Raw genomic sequence first — 21,731 nt, 5'->3', positions numbered from 1 at the left:
AAAAAAGTGTTAGAACATTCATACTATTACACAGATTTTATTTTCTTGAACTTCCATCTGTTTTCAAAACTAAAGACCTTTTTCGTGAAAAGAATACTTTGTGGAACTTCTAAAAAAACACTACAGAAAGCAGTAATAAGGCGTTGGAATACCGTTGGATGAAATGTAATATTATTAGGGGAAGTTATGTTGAAAGATAAATTTTATTTGAAAATATACATTGTCGTTTTCGTTTCAAATCATCCGCGAATGATCATTCTTTACAGAAATATATTGATATTTCTACTTAAAATATTAATTCTACGAAAAAATAAAGAAACAAATATTAAGTTAGTGACATAAATGAGTTGTTTAACTTTTATACAATAAAATGTCTCAACTTTGATGACTTTTCGCTGTTTACTGTACCTCCTTCATACAGTTTCGAATTAGTTTTTTTAACAAGTTCTGTTGTTTCTTAATAAATAAATGTTCTCTTAGGGAGTACTGAACATTCTATAGAAGTCGATTATAAAGTTTAATAATCTTCTATTTACTTCAAAGATAAGAAAATTGGGTTTTGAATCCATGGTTAAATTAACATTACCGTATCTGGTGTGTATTTTCTTTAAGGAGAAGGCGCACATGAATAAGCCCTCGTTGACTTCAACTCAATATCGTAATTGAATTAGAGAAGTTTATTGGAGTATTATTGAAGTTTCCTAAGCCTTATGGCTCAATTTTCGAATAAATCCACAATTTAATTTCAAGTTATTATACTACACTACTGGTCCAAAAAATTAGTAGAACATTTCTTTGAAGGGATATTTAAACCTTTTTAAGATAGATGCTAAATAAATAAATTAAACGATTTGCCCAATTTTCTGATATACTTTAGGATTAAGAATGCTATATCTGATATTGAAAACCACTGAAGTAAGATGAAACTGTAAATCAAATTACCAATGGCGGAGAGAAATATATTTTCTAAATTAAACCGATATTTAATAGATATTTATATACCAAAATTGCAAGGCAGAAAAAATAGTAGCTACTGACTGACTTATTAACAAAAACACTAGTAATCTTGAATCAAAATTGTATACGGCCTTTTTAATAAATAAAAAGCATTCTTTTTTATAGAATATAAATATGCTTTATTGTCACTGAAAATTTTATGTAAGATAAGTTAAGATAAGTTAAAAAAAAGTAATAATAAAAATAACAATTAAAATTTACTAAAACTACATAAATATCGTCAATATCACAGAATAAAACATAAAATATACAATCTATTGCAAAATTTCACTATATTGCAAATTGCATAATAAAACCTTACGAACTACTCGTAGTTTACGAATAAGTTTAAGCTGCTGTATATGATACCCAAATATATATAAAAATACTTTGTTGCTTGTACCCAAACGAACTGTACTTTCTTAATTACTCGTTGAGAAACTCTTCCACTGAATAATAAGGTCTGTCAGATAGATAGGTTTTTGTCAATTTACGGAACTTTAGGAAAGAAGTTGTAGATTTAAGTTAAAAAGGGAGATGGTTGTATAATTTTTTTTGCCGAATATAATATAGATTTCTTTACTAACTCAGTGGATGGGATCGGTAAATATACATCAAAGCTTGAATTTCTAGTGGAGTAGTCATGACTAGATCTTGCTGGAAAACATGTAGGTGATTACGAATTAAGCAAACAGTTTCTAGAATATATAGAGAGGGAAGAGTTAAAATTCCGTGATTTTTGAAGTAGCTTTTGCAATGTGTTATTGTACTGAGGCTAAAAAGTTACCGTATTGCTCTTTTTTGTAATTTAAAAATAACATTAGATTGGGCAGCTGTACTAGAACCCCAAAAAGAAAGGCCATATCGAAGATGAGACTCGAACAAAGAAAAGTATATTATTTTGGAAGATGCTAAATTCATTTTCTTCGAAACAGATCTTATTGCATAGCAGGCTGAGGCTAATTTCTTATTTAACAAATCGATATGAAGGGACCATTTAAGGTTGTTGTCTATAAAAATACCAAGAAATTTTACAGAATGAATTGTACTGATCTGGCTGTTATTAAGAAGCAAGGGTTGAAGAGCTCCTTTATTTGATAATGCTGCTGCCTTATCCATGTTAAAAGAGAGTAAATTAGAGTCGGACCAGGTTTTTATTTTAAGTAGATCAGAAGTTATAATTGCATGAAGCGTTGCAATATTAGAGTTCTTCCAGGTAATACTGGTATCATCAGCAAAAAGAAAGATTTTTCCATCTATTTTTAAGTTAGTGATGTCATTTATAAAGATAAGGAAAAGTAGAAGACCCAGTACTGAACCTTGTGGTAATCCACATACAATGCTTTTGTGACTAGAGTCAGTATCATTTGTTCGAACTAGTTGTTTCCTATTCCTCAAGTAAGATTGGAATCAATTCAAAGAAATACTTCGAATTCGGTATAAATTTAATTTTTTTATCAAAATGTCATGATTTACACAATCAAAAGCTTTGGCATAGTCACAAAAAACAGTGGCAGTATAAAGATTATTGTTTAGTGCTTGATTTACCTCATGTAATACAGAAAACATAGCATCGCTGGTACATATATTAGATATAAAGCCGAACTGACTTTGTGATAAAATGTTGTTTTCAACGAAAAAGGACATAAGTCGGGCTTTTATAAGTCTCTCAATAATTTTGGATAGGACAGGCAGTTAATCAATAGGTCTATAGTTGCAGACATTAGATTTATCACCACCCTTATGAAGAGGAACAATAATGGTTGTCTTTAGGCACTCTAGAAATATACCTTTTTCAAAGGAATCGTTAATTAGTGAGACCAGAACTTCCAACACATTATTTGTGAGTTTTAAAAAATTTTTTATGGATAGTCCATCAGTACTACTGGAGGATTTGCTTTTGATACTACTGATTGTTTTAATCAGTTTAGATTTATCAACTGGTCTTATAAAGAAGAATTCGAGACCTTTTTTGAATTGGGAAGATAGGAAATAGGATCTTGTTGTGGCGAAATAGCTGATATTATATTTTTACTCACATTAACGAAGTATTCATTTAGATTTTTAGGGTTTGGAAGACAAAATGTGTGAGCTGTGTTAGTTTTATTTCGAAGATCGTTTATTATGGACCAAGTTTCTCTTGCAACATTTTTAGAGCTTCCCAGACGATTCTCATAGTACATTTTTTTAGCTGTTTTGATAAGTTTTAGATAGGTTCCTCTGTACTTGGAGATATATTCAGTGACAAATACATTGGTAGTAAATTTCTTGATGTACAGTAGTGAACGCATATTCTTGGCTGATATGCGGATACACTTGGTAGTCTATACTACAGGATACACTATGTATATATTTACAATAACCATCCTTCTACATATGTACTCTATTTAAAATCTAACGAAGGTATTTCAAGTGCCAGTTCAAGTTCACATAATATTAATGAATGATTTAAATATTGAACTTGTATCGTGTTATTAAATCCGAATTGTTTATATTTTTTAAGACTATTTTGCGTTTAAATGCTTAGGGGTTAAAACCCTAGCACAATATGAGGCATTCTCCATAATAATTAGGGATGGTTCTTCCAGCATTCTTTGGTATCAGCCTTTTGCAGACCCATTTTTTAAAAGACTCCTTATCCACAGAAGCATGATAGTCTGCACTCTTCGATTTGGTCGAAAATAACAGTTCAGCTTCTTTAACAAACCCATTACTGGTTCGAGCATATAAAAAAGCTAAGTGTTTACCAGTATTTTCGTGACTTTTTTTGATGCTCTTTATATTGTCATATTTTTTGCATCACTTCTGTAATTTCTACGTTCCAGGATCTTCTGGCTCCACCCCTAACTCTCCTAACAGGTGGTGTCCACTTCCAAACTTTCTTTTAAGATAATCTTTCCATTATCATTCACAGTGGTCGTCTCTCCTTTTTTATATCAGTTAGTGTTGTGTCTACTTCAATTATTTCGCTTAAACGGTCATTTCCTTTCTTGTTTTCTTTTGACTTTTCGTTAGTGTCGACACTGAAGCTGCATAAGTCACCGTGCTTTCAACAAATATACTAAAAATCCTTTGTGTTTAGGGATATACTGTCGTTCCGCAGTAATGGATGCAATCTTCTAATCAGCGTTTTGTTTTTGTAGTTATTTTCTTTTGAATGTCTTTTTCATTTCTTCCATTTGATATGATTATGATACCTAGGTGCCACTTGTGTGACACGTTGATATCCAGTTTCCACTTTATTTCCTCTTCTAATAGTTTTCGAAACATTTAACTTATATCATCCTGTTCTTCTGTCGGCAAAATGACTTGATCATCGGCAAAAAATAGACTGTATATAGGATCGTGTTTTCGCTGAGTTAATACGCGAAGTGTGGATCAGAGAAAAAATACCCAATCAGTGGAAAGAAGCAATCTTATGTCCAGTGCATAAAAAAGGAGACGTTACAGAATGTAAAAATTACAGGGGAATAGCTCTACAAGATACAGTGTATAAGATTCTGGCCATATCAATTAGAAATAAAATTAAAACAAAAGTTGAAAATTGTCTAGGTGAATATCAAGCAGGTTTCAGAGCAAACAGATCGGTAATAGACCAAATTTTTACAATGAAACAAATTTTAGCTAGCTCATATGAATTCAACCTAACATTACACATGCTGTTTATTGATTTTAGACAGGCATATGATACTATAAAAAGAAATAGAGTATTCGAAGCACTGGAATATTTTAAATTTCCACCAAAAATAGTAAGACTGACTAAATGCATACTCAATGATACTAAAAGTAAAGTCATGTTAGAAGGACGGGTTTCGGATAGCTTTATCACTAATAGAGGTCTGCGACAAGGTGACCCGTTATCAACAGATTTTTTCAATTTGATCTTAGAGAAGATTTTACGAGAGTGTAACATCTACACTAGAGGCACAATATATCATCACAGGCATCAATGCGTAGCATATGCAGATGATGTTACCTTAATAACAAGGAGACCTGCAGAATTAAGAGAAATCTTTACTAGAATAGAGAGAATGGCCAGGGAATATGGTTTAGAAATAAACGAAGAAAAAACAAAATATATGGTGATGAGGGGAAACGAAAATCATCAAGGACAGTTCTTTAAGATACAAAGCCCAAGTAAAGAATATAACTTTGAAGTTGTTAGCCAATTCGATTACTTGGGAGTGACACTAACAAATAGGAACGAAGAGAACCAAGAAATCATAAAAAGAATGGCCAAAGGTAGTAAGAGTGCTGGGAGCCTGACTAAGATACTGAGGTCGAATATAATATCCAGAACAGCAAAAAAACGAATATATACAACAGTTATCCGACCTACAGTACTCTATGCTAGCGAGACCTGGACACTAAATAAAGATATGGAAGTAAAATTAGATAGATGGGAACGAAAAATTCTTAGAAGGATATACGGAGGTGTAAAAGAAGGGAACATCTGGCGAAGAAGAACGAATGAAGAAATAATGCAAATATATGGGCAACCAAAAATAACAAGACTTGCTAAAATTCAAAGATTAAGATGGCTCGGACATATAGCAAGAATGAAGGAAGGAAGAGTTCCCAATGAATTAATAAACACGGAGGCTGGTACAAAAAGAAAAAGAGGCCGCCCCCGAAGAAAATGGCTGGAGTCAGCAAAAGAAGATCTGAAGTCGCTGCGGGTACAAGATTGGAAAAACTTAGCACAAGATAGAAAGAACTGGAAGAAAACCGTTGAAGCCTTGGGCCTTTGAGGCCTGTTGAGCTGAACTATATATAGGATCGTGTTTTAATTTTACTCCCATATTTTCGTATTTTCTTTTCCAATCATTTAGACCTTTGACAATTTAAATTGTAAATAAAATAGGTGAGATGCAACAATATTATCCTAAACCTTTTAAAATTGTAAATCTATCTACAGTTTTTGTCCTAAATTTACTTTGTGGTTTTTGTATAGCTGTCTCACCACATTCTCATATACACATAAGAGATAATACATATCTTTCATACTATATATCCCATAACTGGAACGCTATTATACCCTTTCTTTAAATCTATAATTATTACATGAAGTTAAGTCCACACCCTATACACGTACATGTTTTTCCACCAAGACCTAATCATGACCTCTCCACCAGAAATTCAACATTTGATGTATATTTACCAATCCCATCCACTGAGTCAGTAAAGAAATCTATATTAAAATCATGAATATGTTGCTAGTATGAGTCCATTTCAAATAGGTAAAGGAAATAAAATAAGACTTACTCACAATAAATTTAATTTTACTATCAAAACGACCGGTTTCGCTTTCTACATTTTGCAAAGCATCTTCAGGTCAAACGGTACAAAGTAAATTAAACGATGCCGGTACAAGAATTATTAGTTAATGATTCGTGATACGTAGTTCAAACTATCCTGTATTGCTGATGATGGGTGATCTTCGGTTAATATTGTAAAGGCCATATGACACCATGCATTTTCTTGTATCATTTCTTATATCGTTTCTGATATAACAAAAAAATGGATAGTGTCATACAAGCGTATAGTTCTTATATCAGAAACGATACAAGAATTTGTGTCCGCTGCAGTTTCTTGTACAAGAAATGCGCCAATTTGTGCGCAAAGCCTCAAAAGCAAAAACGTAAAACTTCTGTCATAATGGCGGCTGGAGGAGAACTTTGATATACAATTAGACCAAGCAGACATCAGAGAAAAGTGCTCACCAACAATAACCAAGATTAGAACAGCAGTAGCCAAATTGAAAAACAATAAATTACAGGGATTGGATCAAATAGCATCGGAACTACTGAAAGTAGGAGGAGATGTATTACTAAAAACAATACATAATCGCTTTAAAAATTCGTAATGAGTTTAAAGATTATTTTATATTTCCAAATAAGAGAGTAGAATTTCAAGAGCATGCCATTCAAACACATAATTTGTAAAAAAAAAACAAAGAAATTATTACAACCAAATTATTTATTATTTCTGTCTTCCATTACAGCTTGTTGAATATCTTCAAAAATTGTGGTTTCCAATTTAGTTTTAGTATTGGGACATTTTATTTCTTTCATTTTTGAACCACAGTATTGCAGTATTGCTCAGGTAGTGCAGTTCTATTTTTATATGTGTCAAAATTTCGACCAATCATGTGCCGAATCACATACAATTTTCGGTAAAAGAACTTGCATAGTGTCATACAGAGCACAAATGTACGTGCAAGAAACGATACAAGAAAACATAAATAACTTTCTATATCAGAAACGATATAAGAAATGATACAAGAAAATGCATAGTGTCGTACGGCCTTAACTGTCTGACAATTAGCAAGGAAGTTTCTTGCGGATAGAGATGTTAACAAATGAAATAGGAATAGGGTATATCTGATTTTTTGTTAAATGAAAGTGATATTTTATATTATTTAAATTATTTAAAGTAATTTATATTTATTCAAAAGATATATTTTAGAAATGTGTGTTAATTTATTGAAATTTTTACAATAAGAGGACAGTTGTATGACAACGAATGAAATTAGATGTACTATTTTGTGGGTGTGCAATTTCTTTGACTTGTAATTATCAAATTTTTGATAAAGTGCATTTGATCTCTGTTTTGGCAGAAATTTGTCATGTCATATATTTGTAATTATGTCATATATGATGTCATATATGTTAAAATTATAAAACTAAAACAATTAAGGACAAATAGGGACAAACAGAACACAATTAAAAGGACAAAACATACTTTAAATTTTAAAAAGGGGAATTTATTGGCACTACATCACTTTGTAGGAGAGGAACTGGTAAAATTGAGTTTTTTTGTTGTCTACTAGTATTTTGTAGACAAATACTAGTCTCCTCCAAGCGAAAATATAAGCCTCCAAGTCCATATTGTTATTCGGCGTGGAAACATGGACGTTAAGAGTACCTTCCATTAATAAGTTGGAGGCCTTCGAAATGTGGACGTTGCGAAGAATGTTGGATACCTCGGCCATATTCTGAGAGGAAAAAAATACGCAATCCCTCAACTAATCATCCAGGGAAAGATTGAAGGTAAGAGCGGAGTAGTTCGCAAACAACTGTCGTGGCTACGGAACATAAAGAACTGGACAGACATAAATAACACTGGCGATCTTTTGCATGTCGCAAAAGACAGACGTCTGGCCTTAAGATAATTCGCCAACGCACTATAGGTGCACGGCACTATAAGCAGACGAAGATCTTTAATTGATTTGTTAAGGGTATTTCTGGTGAAACCTAAAAATGATCCAAAAAATTCAAAAAAAAATTTACCCGGGCTGAAAAATTTGTTAAAAAAAATTGAACAACTTTTCGTCTGGGCGACCTCTTGAACCTTATTGGGGTATCTCATGAAAGTGATTATGCAAAAATATCTTATGGGAATATTTTTCGGAGCTAACCCGAACTTTTCGCCGTGTCCATATCCCAATATTGTATTAATTATATGTACTAATTTTTTGCTGATTGATTTTTTTAAATTCCGTACGAAACTTTTCTTCTATGTAAAATTGTTGTACCTTAATGTGTATACCGATTTATTTTTAACTTTTCTACTACATAAACTTACAATAGTTAAGGTGATTGCTGTTGTGTCGTTTTTTTTTTAATCTCTAGATGCGTGGGAGTTTGAAAGCGGAAAAATTAAGTTTGCATGAAATCTAACCAGTAAGTTTTGAACGTTGCAGTTTGCACATTGTGATTTTGTCTACGCGTTTTTTTTTATTGCAAACATTTATATCATTCAACGTATATTGCAATAAATAAAATTGACTGTAACTTGTTCATCATATTTTATATTGCTTTGGTGTTACAGACTGGACGTGAAGTTAAACATTTTAAAAACCCAAATATCTGTCGACACTTCTTAAACTGTTATTTTAGTTTTATAGAAAAAATACACATTCCCGATATTTTGAATTAAAACATTGATACCTGTTGAAAGATCTAGTTTTATTTTTTCAGAATATTTACTTGTATTTCGACTTATATAAGAATATTTTTAGACCTCGGCAGAGATGTATTCTTCTCCACATAGCGACGGTATAACTACAGGAAGTGCGGAAAGTGGAGGAAGTTTGCCTCCACCTGGCAGTGCTCTGTCTACTCATCATGAAATACAACTCATGAGGGAACAACTAGAACAGCAAACACAACAAACACAAGCAGCTTTGGCGCAACTTCAGTTAGCCAGAGAACAGTTAGCTGCAGAACAGGTTGGTACCATTTATGTTCTATACTTTTCTTTGGTTATTTTCAAGTTTGATATTACTTATTAAATAATAACAACCGTTTGCATGTGTGATCCATAACTTAATTAATGATGTCAAGTGTCATTTCCCTGCTAATATGTTTGATTTAATTAGATATAATACCTTAATTTGTCGGGTTTATCAAATATTATTAACAAACTGTTGGGTGAAGCTGCAGATAGCCCTTTTAAGTCAAAAGTTAACAAACAAAAGTCATCGACTCGTTAAACTAACTTTGTGTTAAAAGAATTGCTAATAAATTTGCGGAGTTTGCGGTTTTAAATATATTATAGCATGAATGTACTTTTTCTTAGGTATTTTTAGGGTTTCTGCTAAAAGAAATTTATATTCATGGATAAATATGTGTGTTTCTTTATTAAAGGTTAACAACTTAAGGGTCAACCCGTTGACCCCTACAGGCGTCACCATAGGGATTATGATTTGTTACAGTCTTCCCCCCGGGTTTCTTCCTGGAGCGACATTTTCTTCGTCTTGGCACCACAGGCGTGGGAGCTTCGTCATAATTGAGGTTAGCGTGTATAAGAACGAATACGTGGAACACACCAACAGTAGTAGGGGTGTCTACTTCACAAAGCTTGCAACTTACAGGCGATACGACTCGCTTGATTCTATATTGTCTTTTTCTCTTCGCCTTCTCTCTTCGAATAGACCATACCTGGGTCATAGGTGGGGAGAATCGCCTTTCAGCTTCGGTTATGCAGGATTCTTTCAGCGTGGCCACGATGATATCCGAGAACGCACGCAGGGGTTGTTCGGACACCATCGCCATCAATACCAGAGACCTACCTGCTAAAAAACATCCTCCTCAGTGGTGAATTACCGTCCGTATCGCCTTGATTGGGACGCAACATCGGCACAGCATTCACTTGATCTCTCATTCACGCACAATTCTCACACATTCTAGCACTATCTCACTACGACTGAATTCTTCTCTCCCTCTGTTCCTCCCTTTTCATTTTCAATCTCGCCCCTTCCCATTCTGCTTTATCTTCTTGCTTGCTCCTGAGCACCCTGCCTCCCTTCGGGTCGCCTTTCTTCTTCTTCCTTTCTCTCCAAGGTTCTCCTCACATATCTCTGAACTGCTTTTCACCGATCTGATGACCTAAGCATCTCCTCCACCAGTTCCGTCACTGATTGCATCCTATTTCATACCTCTCTCTCTCTCTCTCTCTCTCTCTCTCTCTCTCTCTCTCTCTCTCTCTCTGTCCTCTCTCTCCTCTCTCTCAAGCAGACTCCTCTAATCTATCCTTCTATCGCATACCAATAGAGTGTGTGAGACAGTGTCCGATATTTTACAGTACAGGCATTTTTCATTTTCTGCCTTTCCAAATCTGTAAAGGTATGCCCTGACGCAACCATGCCCTGTGAGCATCTGCGTCAGAAAGTGACTGCCAAACGCCGGTGCTAGCAGTCCATCCATCTTCTTAGATTAGAAATCAGCGACTTTGTCCACTACGCCACCCTTCTCATCTCGTCAGATTCCTCTTGCCACGCCATTATGGACCTCTCACTTTCTTCCTTTTTTAAATGTTCTATTGCTATATTCTTCATTTGCTGTTCTTCATTTCTTCTCTCGTAGATTCTTCCTCTTTCCTTCACTAGCACGTGCATTGGAATACACCCGATGATAATTCCCAGCGCCTCGGCAGAGACTGTTCTGTATGCACATGCCACTCTCAATAGTGTCTTCCTATCTGCTTGTGTGAGCTGTTTTCTGTACGCCTTTGTTAAAACTGCAGTACACCAGATAGGAGCAGCGTAGAGGACGATCGATTGCACAACAGAATGAAGGGCCCTCCTTCTCTCAGTTTTTTGTCCTCCGATGTTCGAAATCTATACCAAAAAGAGTTTTATTAGGTGAATTAAGAAAATCTATAAACTTAGTAGGCACCATTTTATTTCTTACTTATACATCAACTAACGTTGTCAACACTCTTTCGTGTCTACAAACACCATCAGCAAAGTTTACAGAAAATTATTCGGACTTAAATGTTTGACCTTTATTTTCCGGAAGGTTGTATAAAGTTATACCCGCTACAGTTTGTTTGGCAACTGTATCGATTAAATCTTGACCTAATATTCTGTGTAATAAATATCTAATAAATAGTATTCGTGACCTAATATTTTGGTGCGTAAAACCGGTCTAGGTTGAGGTGAAATAAATGTATCTATGGAAGAGAAATTTAAAGTGGATGCTTCCGTATGGCCAAAAACTGGACAGTTTGCTTTGATGAAACCTGTTTTACCACAAAAGCTATTTTGCGGTGAGTTTGAAGTAGTTGCTCTGACGGTAGCACTAACCGTACGCGAAGAACCTGAAATTACTTTCGAATTCGTAGGTGCAGCTCGATCTTTAGATTATTGAGCATGTAATTTGTGACAATCTTCCTTAGAATGACCGAGAACACGGGAATAACTACAACTCAACCGTTTTTGAAAGGATTCACGATTATATGTTAGCTGATAGATGATACTGTTAATCTTTTGCTGATGATGTCGGCACAATTGCACAATCTACCAAATATGCGAAAGAAGTTTTTACCCTTTTTGAAAGTGGTGCCAGGATAATAGGCCTTAAGATCAACGAAGATAGGACCAAGTACATGGTATTTACTAAAAATACAAGACTTAGAATTAGATAAAATATTTTGACAAATGTCAAAAAAATTTTTGAAATTGTCAAAGAATTCAAATACTTGGGAGCAGTAGTAACTGTCGAAAATAGTTATTAAAAAATATCTAGAATCATGACAGGAAATAGAGCGTATTATTTCCTAACCACGCTACTTATATCAGAAATGCTCTCGAAGACAGCGAAGTCAAAGGTATATAAAACTGTAATTCACCCCATAATAACTGATGGAAGTGAGACGTGGACTCTAAACCAGCGTAAAACAACAAAATTATTAGCCTTGGAACGGAGGATCCTTCGGAAGATCTTTGAGGCTTGTAGAGACGAGATAACAGAAGAGTGGAGATGAAGATATAACCAGGAACTCCAAGTACTCTATGGAAAAGAAAACATGATACATTACGACAAATAGGATAAGGTGGGCAGGACATGTACAAGATGGGGTGCAACAATAGGAAATGACTGCACAAGACTGACAAGTGTGGAGGAAAATAGTAAACGCGGCCAAGACTCACTTAGCATTGTCCAGTCAAGAAAGAATAAGAAAAAATGCAGCTGGTTGCAAACAATGTGTTTGGCCATTTCCTCTGAAATTTACAAGAATCTGGATGTTGTTCTGTTTACTTTGACTATTAATAAAGATAATATCTGAGTATGCAGTCTCTAGTGAGAATACTTGTGATACCTAAGTTCAGTCTTTTGGTCTTTTTCGTTGCATTTGGCCTGGAATATTTTCACTGTAGGCTATCAGAGTGAAGCCATACCTCTTTCGGTTCGCAGGCCGGGCGATGCCGGCTGGGCGGCTACGTTCATCACGCAACCAAACCCCTGTTATCCGAGCCTTCCCCTGCTGGTCTGTTCCTCTCCGTTCCGAACCGGAAAGTAACAAACCAGCAGCGTATGGCCCTTTATGGCCCGATGGTTGGCCAACTAATATCGAGTGAGATTCCACCATCCCCCCTGCATTTACTAATGTCACCAAGCCAAATAGAAGGCAATAATATATAAAAAAGTTTAAAAATAATTAATATAGAAAAATTGACATTCACAAACAGAAACAGATAAAACAAATATCTACGCAGGTCAATACAAGATAAAATTCTAACTAGACAAGCGTAGATTCCTCGATAGGAAGAAGCCGGTACTTACACTCGAAGTAAAATTGCCATAAGTCACTTATGCTAAGACCTCATAAAATGTCTATGAATATGGATACTACCCTGAATGGCCTTTGTAAGAAAATTGCGGACGTCGGACCTTGATAGGTTAAAGATTTTCAGGACACGAGAATTCGACTGAAACCATGTTCCGGAGCTCCAACGATTAGAGGTGCCATGCAAATAGTTTTCCCAGGATATCGGGTTTGCATGGTCTTAAGGAATCGAGGCTCAGTGTAACGCCGTTTTATTGGCGGCGGCTGTACTTAGGGGTTTCTCTTAGGGACGAAGTCCGTTTCCACTATAGCCGTCCTCAAGTTTCTGGCTCAACTCACGTGCGATCGATGATGAACTGCCAGGCGATGTTTGTGTCCATTTTAGGACCTTCTCCCAGAGACGTGACATATATTGTAGACTGAGGGTTAACGACGTTGTATCAGTTGCTGAGCTGATCAATTTTGTCAGTGTCCTTCTCATGATAGCCGGGACGTGCATCTCTTTTGTGGGAGAGTGGATGTAGGCATCGGCACAGGTTTGATTGAGGGACAGAAACTTCCGAACGGCTATACGTACGGACCTGTCAACGCCCTTCAGCGTTTAAGTTTCTTTTTCTATTTTCGGACATTATTCGAAATGGAGTTTTCGTACACCGGAGAATGTCTCTGGTGCTATTAAAGGAGTATTAGCTCGTTCTTTAACAAAACTATCAGTAGTCTCATTTTCAACAATTCTCTAATGCCCTGGCACTCACGGTTACTTGGTAACTTTGTTGACCTTTATCTGTTGCTTAAGGAACTGTTTAGAGTTCCAAGCTGTTACCGACTCATGGGTTGTAAACTTTAGAGCCTTTATTGCAGGTTGAATTAAGTCATAAATATTTTGGCTGGATTATGGCGTTTGTTCAGGCAATTTTAAGCACAAAATATATTACTAGTAGTTCTGCTTGTAATATTGTATGATTATTTCCAAGGACTATTGCCAGTCTGGTATTAGTACTAATAACTCTTCCTGTATTTTTGACTTATCATTATAACACATTTGGCACCTCTTGTGATTTATTTGTTTACATTTTGGGTCAACTCAAACTCATTTATTAAGTATAATATTTTGCTGCGTTGTTTTGCTCCACCAAACTAGCACAACTTAAAAACTGTGGGTCTGAAGACCGTTATGTATGACCATTAAATCATTTTTTAGAGGATGCCCACTGAAAGAAAAGACAAAAAATGTAGTTTTGAGTTCAATAAATATTTTTATTATTTTCAATAAATTATTCAGTACAAAACAATATGCATAATAGAAAAATACTTAATATTCCAAAAACTAATGTTCAACAGGAAAACTGGTTCATGTATTTACATTTTCCTGGCATGCGGAAACTTGTATATTCACAGTACATTAATCGAGCAAAAATATGTACTTCACTAAAAACTTCACTTTTTATTAAAAATAAAACAAGCAATCCGATCCATTTTCTTGAGACTTCCGAGTTCTGACATCACATATGTTACCTGCTTCAGATTTGTGACACAATGTGAAAAAGATATTCTAAATATATCGTCTAACATCAGGTTGATTTGCATGAAATATTGGTTTTCTTATCTATAAATAAATTCAGAAAAATATGATGCTAGAAGTCTACTTCGTGTGCCAAAATTTCGGTTGTAGGAACATAGCACACGATTTATTTATATTTATTATTGTCTACATAAAATCAATATAATTTATTTTTAAACCTATAGGTTTTCTTGAAAACAAACAATAAAATGTTATATGTCAAATTTACAAATGGAAATCAATTTTTACAATTTAATAAAATGTAAATATGTCATGGCAACACAGGTTGATTGGTCTCGATCTAGAATTATCATCATTTTTAACCACTATTTTCGCCTTTTAATCTGTTTTCTTACCATAGGTTTTACAAACCATTGAACTGTACTGAGCTTTCTACAAATATTACAGAAATTTAAAAATTACAAATATTTCTACTGATAAATCTGTTATGCAGATGCTGCTCCTGACTCTTATTTATGTATATTCGTCTACTAAAAGCTATATCAAAAAGTTTTTTGTGATTTGTTTTAATTCAGTTTAAATTATACATACTTATGACCATCCACCATTAGACCATAGGGTAGAATGTGAATTATGACAATATACCTATTATTAAAATTATTGGCCGTTATTTTGGCAGTATCCTCAATTCTCTTTATTTAACTAAATTCAGAATATCACTAAAAAATTAACATCTCTGGCGTGGCAATTACAAATAACCATGTGTTCATATATCATCAGATATTGCAGTTACCAGTATTGAGGTAAACTAAGCTTAACACGATATAACCTCTTGTTATGTGGCTTTATAACCCATGGTGGACCCTGGTCTGCTCAACTTTGTTCCACTCTTCTCTATTTAGAGCACTGCGTCTTTGTTTAACAACGTTAACAACGTTTATGTAACAACTTACTAGAAAAATTGGACCTTAAATTACACAGAAACTCACTATGTAACAACAGAACTGCTGGTTGCTACCTACCATCAAATACAACACAGCCACATACATAAAAATAAACATAGAAACACATCCCCTATTACCACCTCCTCTGAGAACGACATAAAAACCGTTGCTACAAAAATCGGCATCACTAACGTCTATAAACCTCCAGAAACCAATGGCCAACTCACGTTCTAGAAACGTACCCCCATACAGCGGTGTATATAGGCGAATTCAATAGTGATCACGAGCAGTGTAAATACAGGAAAAATGGCATAATTGGGGATGCCTTAGCACAGTGAACTAAAGATAAGCATTTATATCTCATCAGCCGCATGGAACAGAGAGTACAAGCATGACCTCTGTTTTGTATCAAGCGATTATAACAACGCCCTTCTAGTGGCCACATCAGTGTTCTCTCAGGTTTTCCACACAGCGAATATCGTAGAGCTGGGCATAAATTCCCCTAAACAAGTCAATTCCAAGTCCTAGATGAAAAGTCCCAGTAAACTGGGAAAAGTTACCGAATACCTCGTCAGTAAGATCTATGCTCGTTTTATTGGGACAGCGATAAGTAGAACCAAGAAGAGCATGCCCAGAAGTTATCGAAAAGAATATATTCTGGTATGGTTTCAAAATAGTGATATACCAGAATTTTCTTGAAACTGCAGACCAAGAGATCAGAGATCAACTTATTCATATGCTTGAAAGAGCACCACAGCAAAAATGGACTGAGACAGTAGAAAACTTAAACTTGGAGATGATAAAAGCTTTCAACACAAACTCATCTCATATGGTTACGTCATCAAAAGCAACCATGTAAAAACCCTCTAATGAGAATCGATCGAGACAGAAAATTTTCGCCCTTGCACGTGAATAGAGACCGTCGTTAAAGACGTTCTTTCTAGAAAAGCCCAAGGTTTCAAATATTTTGCTAATTAAAAACTGTTTAACATCAGACGGACTTTTACTTCCCGTGTCTTCAGAGAACCTACATAAACTCCTGGACAAAATTAACGCACCACTCATATTTTTCTCAATAATCTTTATTTAGTGATAACTTACTGTACGACAAGTTGCCTATGGACCTTGTTTGACAGCGACAGTTGTTATGTAAGTTAATAATAGTCTTGTTTTATTAATAATTTGTATTAAACTTCGCTTTAGACTAAAAGTGAGTTAAAATTTTGATAAAAAGTGCCGATTAAAGCAAAGTGCTTGTGAGAAACAAGCTTTTTATTGTCATATTTTTCATCACATACATGTTTGGAAGTTCATTTGCATAAAAATCAAATAAAAAAGTTTGACAACCGCCAAAGAAATTTGTCAATGGAGGAGGCAGTGCGAGCATCGGCTCTCCTAGATGAAGGATATTCAATGCGATACGTTGCAGGTTTGTTAGGAAGACATCATTCAAACAGGGTCGTACCATCGAAGTTGCACTAATCAAATTAATGATCATTTTTTGAGACAACATGCTCTCAGAGATAGGAAAGTTACCAGCAATTTGCTAAAAAATGAACTAGCAGATGATCGAAATGTCGCGATTTCGTCTCGAACAGTTAGAAGAAGTTTACATAAAGCAGAATTGAGCAACATAAAATCGGCCAAAAAAACCTTGCTTACCAGAGAACACGGGGTTCAGAGATTGAATTTTGCAAGATTGCATCAAAATTGGATCATCAATGATTGGAAACGAGTTCTTTTCTCCGATGAGACTAGAGTAAGCCTAAAAGCTCCAGATGGTCATGAGCGTGTCTGCTAAAGTCTCCTAAAGTACCTTTTGGTGGTGGCTCTAAAATGTTTTTGGGGGAATTTGTTTTGAAGCTCCTACGGAGTTGGTCCTCATACGTACGAGGTCTATGAATACCCATTATTACTTAGACAACATTATTGTCGAACATGTAATGCCTTTTGCTTCGTTTCTTGTTCCTATTTTTTTATTCATGTAAGACAACGCTCGTCCTCATGTGGCTAGACAGATTATTGGCTACCTAAATGATGTTGATATTCCATTATAACAGTGACCACCTAACAGTCCGGACATGAATACCATAGAGCATTTATGGGACTATCTCAAAAAAAAAGATTCGAAGTCGTACACCCCCTATTGCTAATCACAACCAACTCATTGAGGCCGTTATTGAAGAATGGAAGAATATTCCGCAAGCTTTTATTGAACATTTGATATCAAGCAGGCCTCGACGCATAAATGCAGTCATAAGAAGTATGACCTACAGGTATCTGACTGCAGGAGGAAGGCCTACACGGTATTACTGTTGACCCAGATGCATTTTATTGTGTTACATTACTGATTTTTTTTCTTTTTGCAATTTGGAGTTAATGTGCTTATTTACGCATTTTCGGCAAAAACAAATTTTTAAAGAAACAATAAGGCAAATTGAGCTGAGGTCATGATAAAGTCATGTTGGACTTATTTGTAGGTGTTTATTATTATTTCAATATAAGTTTTATTTTGTGTTCATATTGTAAATATTTATATTAATTAAAGTGGTGCTTTATTTTGTCCAGGAGTTTATATGTAGACGTAAATACACTGTAAAAGAATAAACCGATTGACACAGAAAATGAATATCATACAGTATAGAGATGTAAATAATAATGCTCCGTGTGAAAAATGTGTGTATTAAATATAAACGAATACTTACCTTATTAACCTTATAAAGGGAGAAATAGCCTAAGGGAGAAAAGTAAAAAGAATATTCTTGTGTAAATTTTAGAACAATCGAACTGTAAATTGATTAATGAATCACGCAGAGTACAAAACGATAATAATACCCAGGATTTATTGAAGCAACACATAATTTTCTAATTGGATTCATTCCTTTGTGGCCTATTAATATATTACACGTCAAATATCGCGTGTAACAATCAGCACCAGCACCGTGAACCGAAGCCAATAAATCAAATGCACACCTATGTTTGTGGGTTGCACTTTCACACCTCGATTTTTTGTCTCATCCAATTGTACAGGAAATACGGAGATGTAAATAACTGCAACAATTGTGTTAAGTACTTCCTTGTTGCATATATCGTTAGAATCTACGTAATGAGATTTGACTGTTTTAATAAAATAAAATCTAGTATAAATAATTTGTTCATAAATTGTTCAAAATGAATTATTAATATTTGAACAACAAAAATTCGGTATGGGTTTGTTACTTGACTTTATAAGTCAGACTATATCTAAAATATCAGTAAAATATTTCCAATATAAGGCTTACTTTTACAACTAATATTGTTATAAAGGAGATCACATGCAATACAATATCGCAAAATTGAATAAAATACCAAGTCATCAGTGTTTCCTTGTTATATAATCTTTACTTTTTTAGAGTGCAAGACTTGAAGCTCAAGCAAGAACACACCAACTTCTAATCCATAACAGAGAACTTCTAGATCATATAGCAGCGCTAGTTGCCCATCTTCAAGGAAACGAAAAATCTGGACAACAGCCGACCCCTCCGCAGATGGCAATGCCCCAGGTATGTATTTAAATTTGATTTACACACTTTTAATAAGTTGTTCTAAATTTTGATGTCATAACATAAAAGCAAGTAGTCAAAGAAGGAAATTGTTATAAATGTAATGTAACTTGCCAAGTTTACGAATATTATAATTCTACTACTGTATACAGCGATGAGTGCCTTAAGAACCGGCAAAAGAACGCAAAAGATAGAAAACATAATACGTTGTGAAATAAAAAGAGATGAAAGTAGTAGAGGTGGGAAATTATCGATAGAAACCTCTAATTTACATTAAATTACATTAGTAATCTACTATCGATAGTTTCCCACCTTTAGACGTTAGCTTGTGAGCTAGTTGACTCCAGTCATAATATTGCAAGTATGACGTCGAACATTTACATTTTTTAAATTTCGCATAAAGTAAAAACTGATTGAAGGCAATAAAGAAAATGTAAGTAAACAGTTTAATTTGTAGTAATTTGATAATTAATTCTGTGTTGACGAATACAGAATAACAAGCTATGATAATTCTGTATTGAGAAGAGTGTATGCGACGTCTCAAATCATAGTTTATTATTGATCAATATTTTAATTTTGGATAAAAAAATACTCCTACTTAAACTGTTTTACTTACATTACGTGAGACGTATTGCTATGACTGAAGTCAACCAGCTCATAAGCTAACGTTTAAAGGTGGGAAATTTTCGATAATTCTAATGTAATGTAAAGTAAATTATAGGTTAATATCGATAGTTTCTCACCTCTACTACTTTCATCTCTTTTTATTTCACAACGTATTATGTTTTCTATCTGTTGCGTTATTTTGCCGGTTCTTAAGGCACTCATCCCTGTATAGTTCTTAAAGACTTTGATCTGCTTAATTTTCTGGATCTTTCAGTTTACTTTTACTACTACTACTTGTCGGTTTATAACGTTCTCCGCCGTTTTCCGACTTCCAATCGCCACTTAGACCGGTTGTTCCATAGATCTTCTTCTATGGCCCTCTCTCGCAGTTCTTTATTTATTCCTTCGCTCCAACTTTTTCTCGGTCTACTTCGTTTTCTCTTTCCTTCTGGTTACCACTTTAGTATTTCTTTTGGCATTCGTTGTTCGTCCATTCTTTGTATGTGTCTGAACCAGATAAGTTGTTTTGTTGTTAGGTCATCTGTGATTGTTCGTTTGATTCCCATTATTTCTCTAATGCGTTCTTTGGTAATCCTTTCTCTTCTAGATCTTCCTGCGGCTCTTTTCCAAAAATCCATTTCCGTCGCTTTCAGCGTTGACAGTGTTCTTTCTTTCAGTGGCCATACCTCATATAAAGTGATACTTTTTACTATAGTCTCATATATCCTCTTTTTATTTTCTTTGCTGATGGATTGGTCCCATAAAATGGTGTTTAACATTGTGATGGCTTTTCTCCCTGACGTATTTCTCTCTCTTATGGCTTTGTCTAATGTTCCATCTTGTGAAATAGTGATACCTAGGTATTTGTAGTCACAGCAAGCAACATCCTTGCTTTAATCCTTTTGATGTTATAAATCCTGTTGTTATTTGTGTCCCTGCTTTTATCTTTGTTATTGGTTGGTTGTATAGCACTTTGACTGCTTTTATTAATTCTATATTAATATTCGTGCTTTCCATTGATTGCCACAGCTTCTTCAGTGGAACGCTGTCGTAGGCTTTCCGTAGGTCGACGAACAACATATGAATCTCTTGATTCCTTGCCATCTTTTTTTCTATTATCTGGGTTAAGGAGAAAATGTGGTCAATAGTGGATCGACCCGTACGAAATCCTGCTTGTTCTTCTGCTACATAATCTAAGTATTCTCTCTCGATTCGGTTCTTTCAAAATTTTCAAAATTATTTTTATCACCCTTTTTATGTATAGTTCTGAGGTATGATATCTTCCATTCCGTAGGGATTTCGCTTGTGTTTATGCATTCTTGAAAAAGTTGTCGAAGCCATTCGTACAATTTGTTCGTTCCGTACTTAAACAATTCTCCGGGTATATCTCCTGGTCCGGGTGCTTTGTTCCTCTTCAGCTGTTTACATATGTTTTATGTTGTTTTATGTAGTATCCCATTGCTTCAAATGCTGCTTCGTGTAAACAGTTTTTTATATGTTTGTATAGCTGGTCGATATTCTTGGGGGCGGGAATTTGTAGCTTCTTATCCAATCTATTTTTTATACGTCCAATTATGTTCTCCGTGTTATTCTGTCTATCTCTCTTCGCTTTGGTTACATTGATATACATAATATAATAGGCGAGTCTTCTAAAGCAATCTTTAGTTTCTAAATTTTTGGCGGTCATTACATCTTCGGCATCTTCTTCCCAGAACCGTCTTGATCTAACTCGTTTTCTTCTAGTGGGCGGAGTCCATTTTTCTATCTTTTTTGGCCATCTATTTTTAGGCATTATCTGCAGGTGTCCATACCAGTTTAGTCTTTTGGCTTAATGTATTCGTATTTTAAATTAAGAGCTTTTATGATTTATAAAACATTTGGTTTGGTCGCAGTCAAGTAAGTCATATCTCGTCTATGAAGCTTGACTGTGTTCATGGTATTTTGGTTCAAGCTTAGCCTTCTCTTCACCACGTGCAGCTTAATATCGCATACAAAAGGAACACTGATCCTTGCATGGTTTAAAGAACGAATAATTGTAATTTTTGC

The 21,731-nt window shown here is 34.7% G+C and overlaps 1 protein-coding gene across 4 annotated transcripts in view; it reads left to right on the top strand.

Moving 5' to 3' along the window:
- LOC140447948 (uncharacterized) overlaps positions 1 to 21,731 on the top strand; it is a 421,074-nt gene that overhangs the window by 373,653 nt on the left and 25,690 nt on the right. For all 4 annotated transcript variants that reach the window (XM_072540908.1, XM_072540906.1, XM_072540907.1 and 1 more), the window contains 2 exons: positions 9,020 to 9,229; positions 18,930 to 19,079. In XM_072540908.1, coding sequence (XP_072397009.1) covers positions 9,020 to 9,229; positions 18,930 to 19,079 — 360 coding nt within the window. The remainder of the gene's footprint in view (positions 1 to 9,019; positions 9,230 to 18,929; positions 19,080 to 21,731) is intronic.

This window comes from Diabrotica undecimpunctata, chromosome 8 (genome assembly GCF_040954645.1).
Source record: "Diabrotica undecimpunctata isolate CICGRU chromosome 8, icDiaUnde3, whole genome shotgun sequence".
NCBI lineage: Eukaryota > Metazoa > Arthropoda > Insecta > Coleoptera > Chrysomelidae > Diabrotica > Diabrotica undecimpunctata.
Note: the sequence above shows the minus strand (reverse complement) of the source record. Positions and strands in the feature narration are given on the sequence as shown.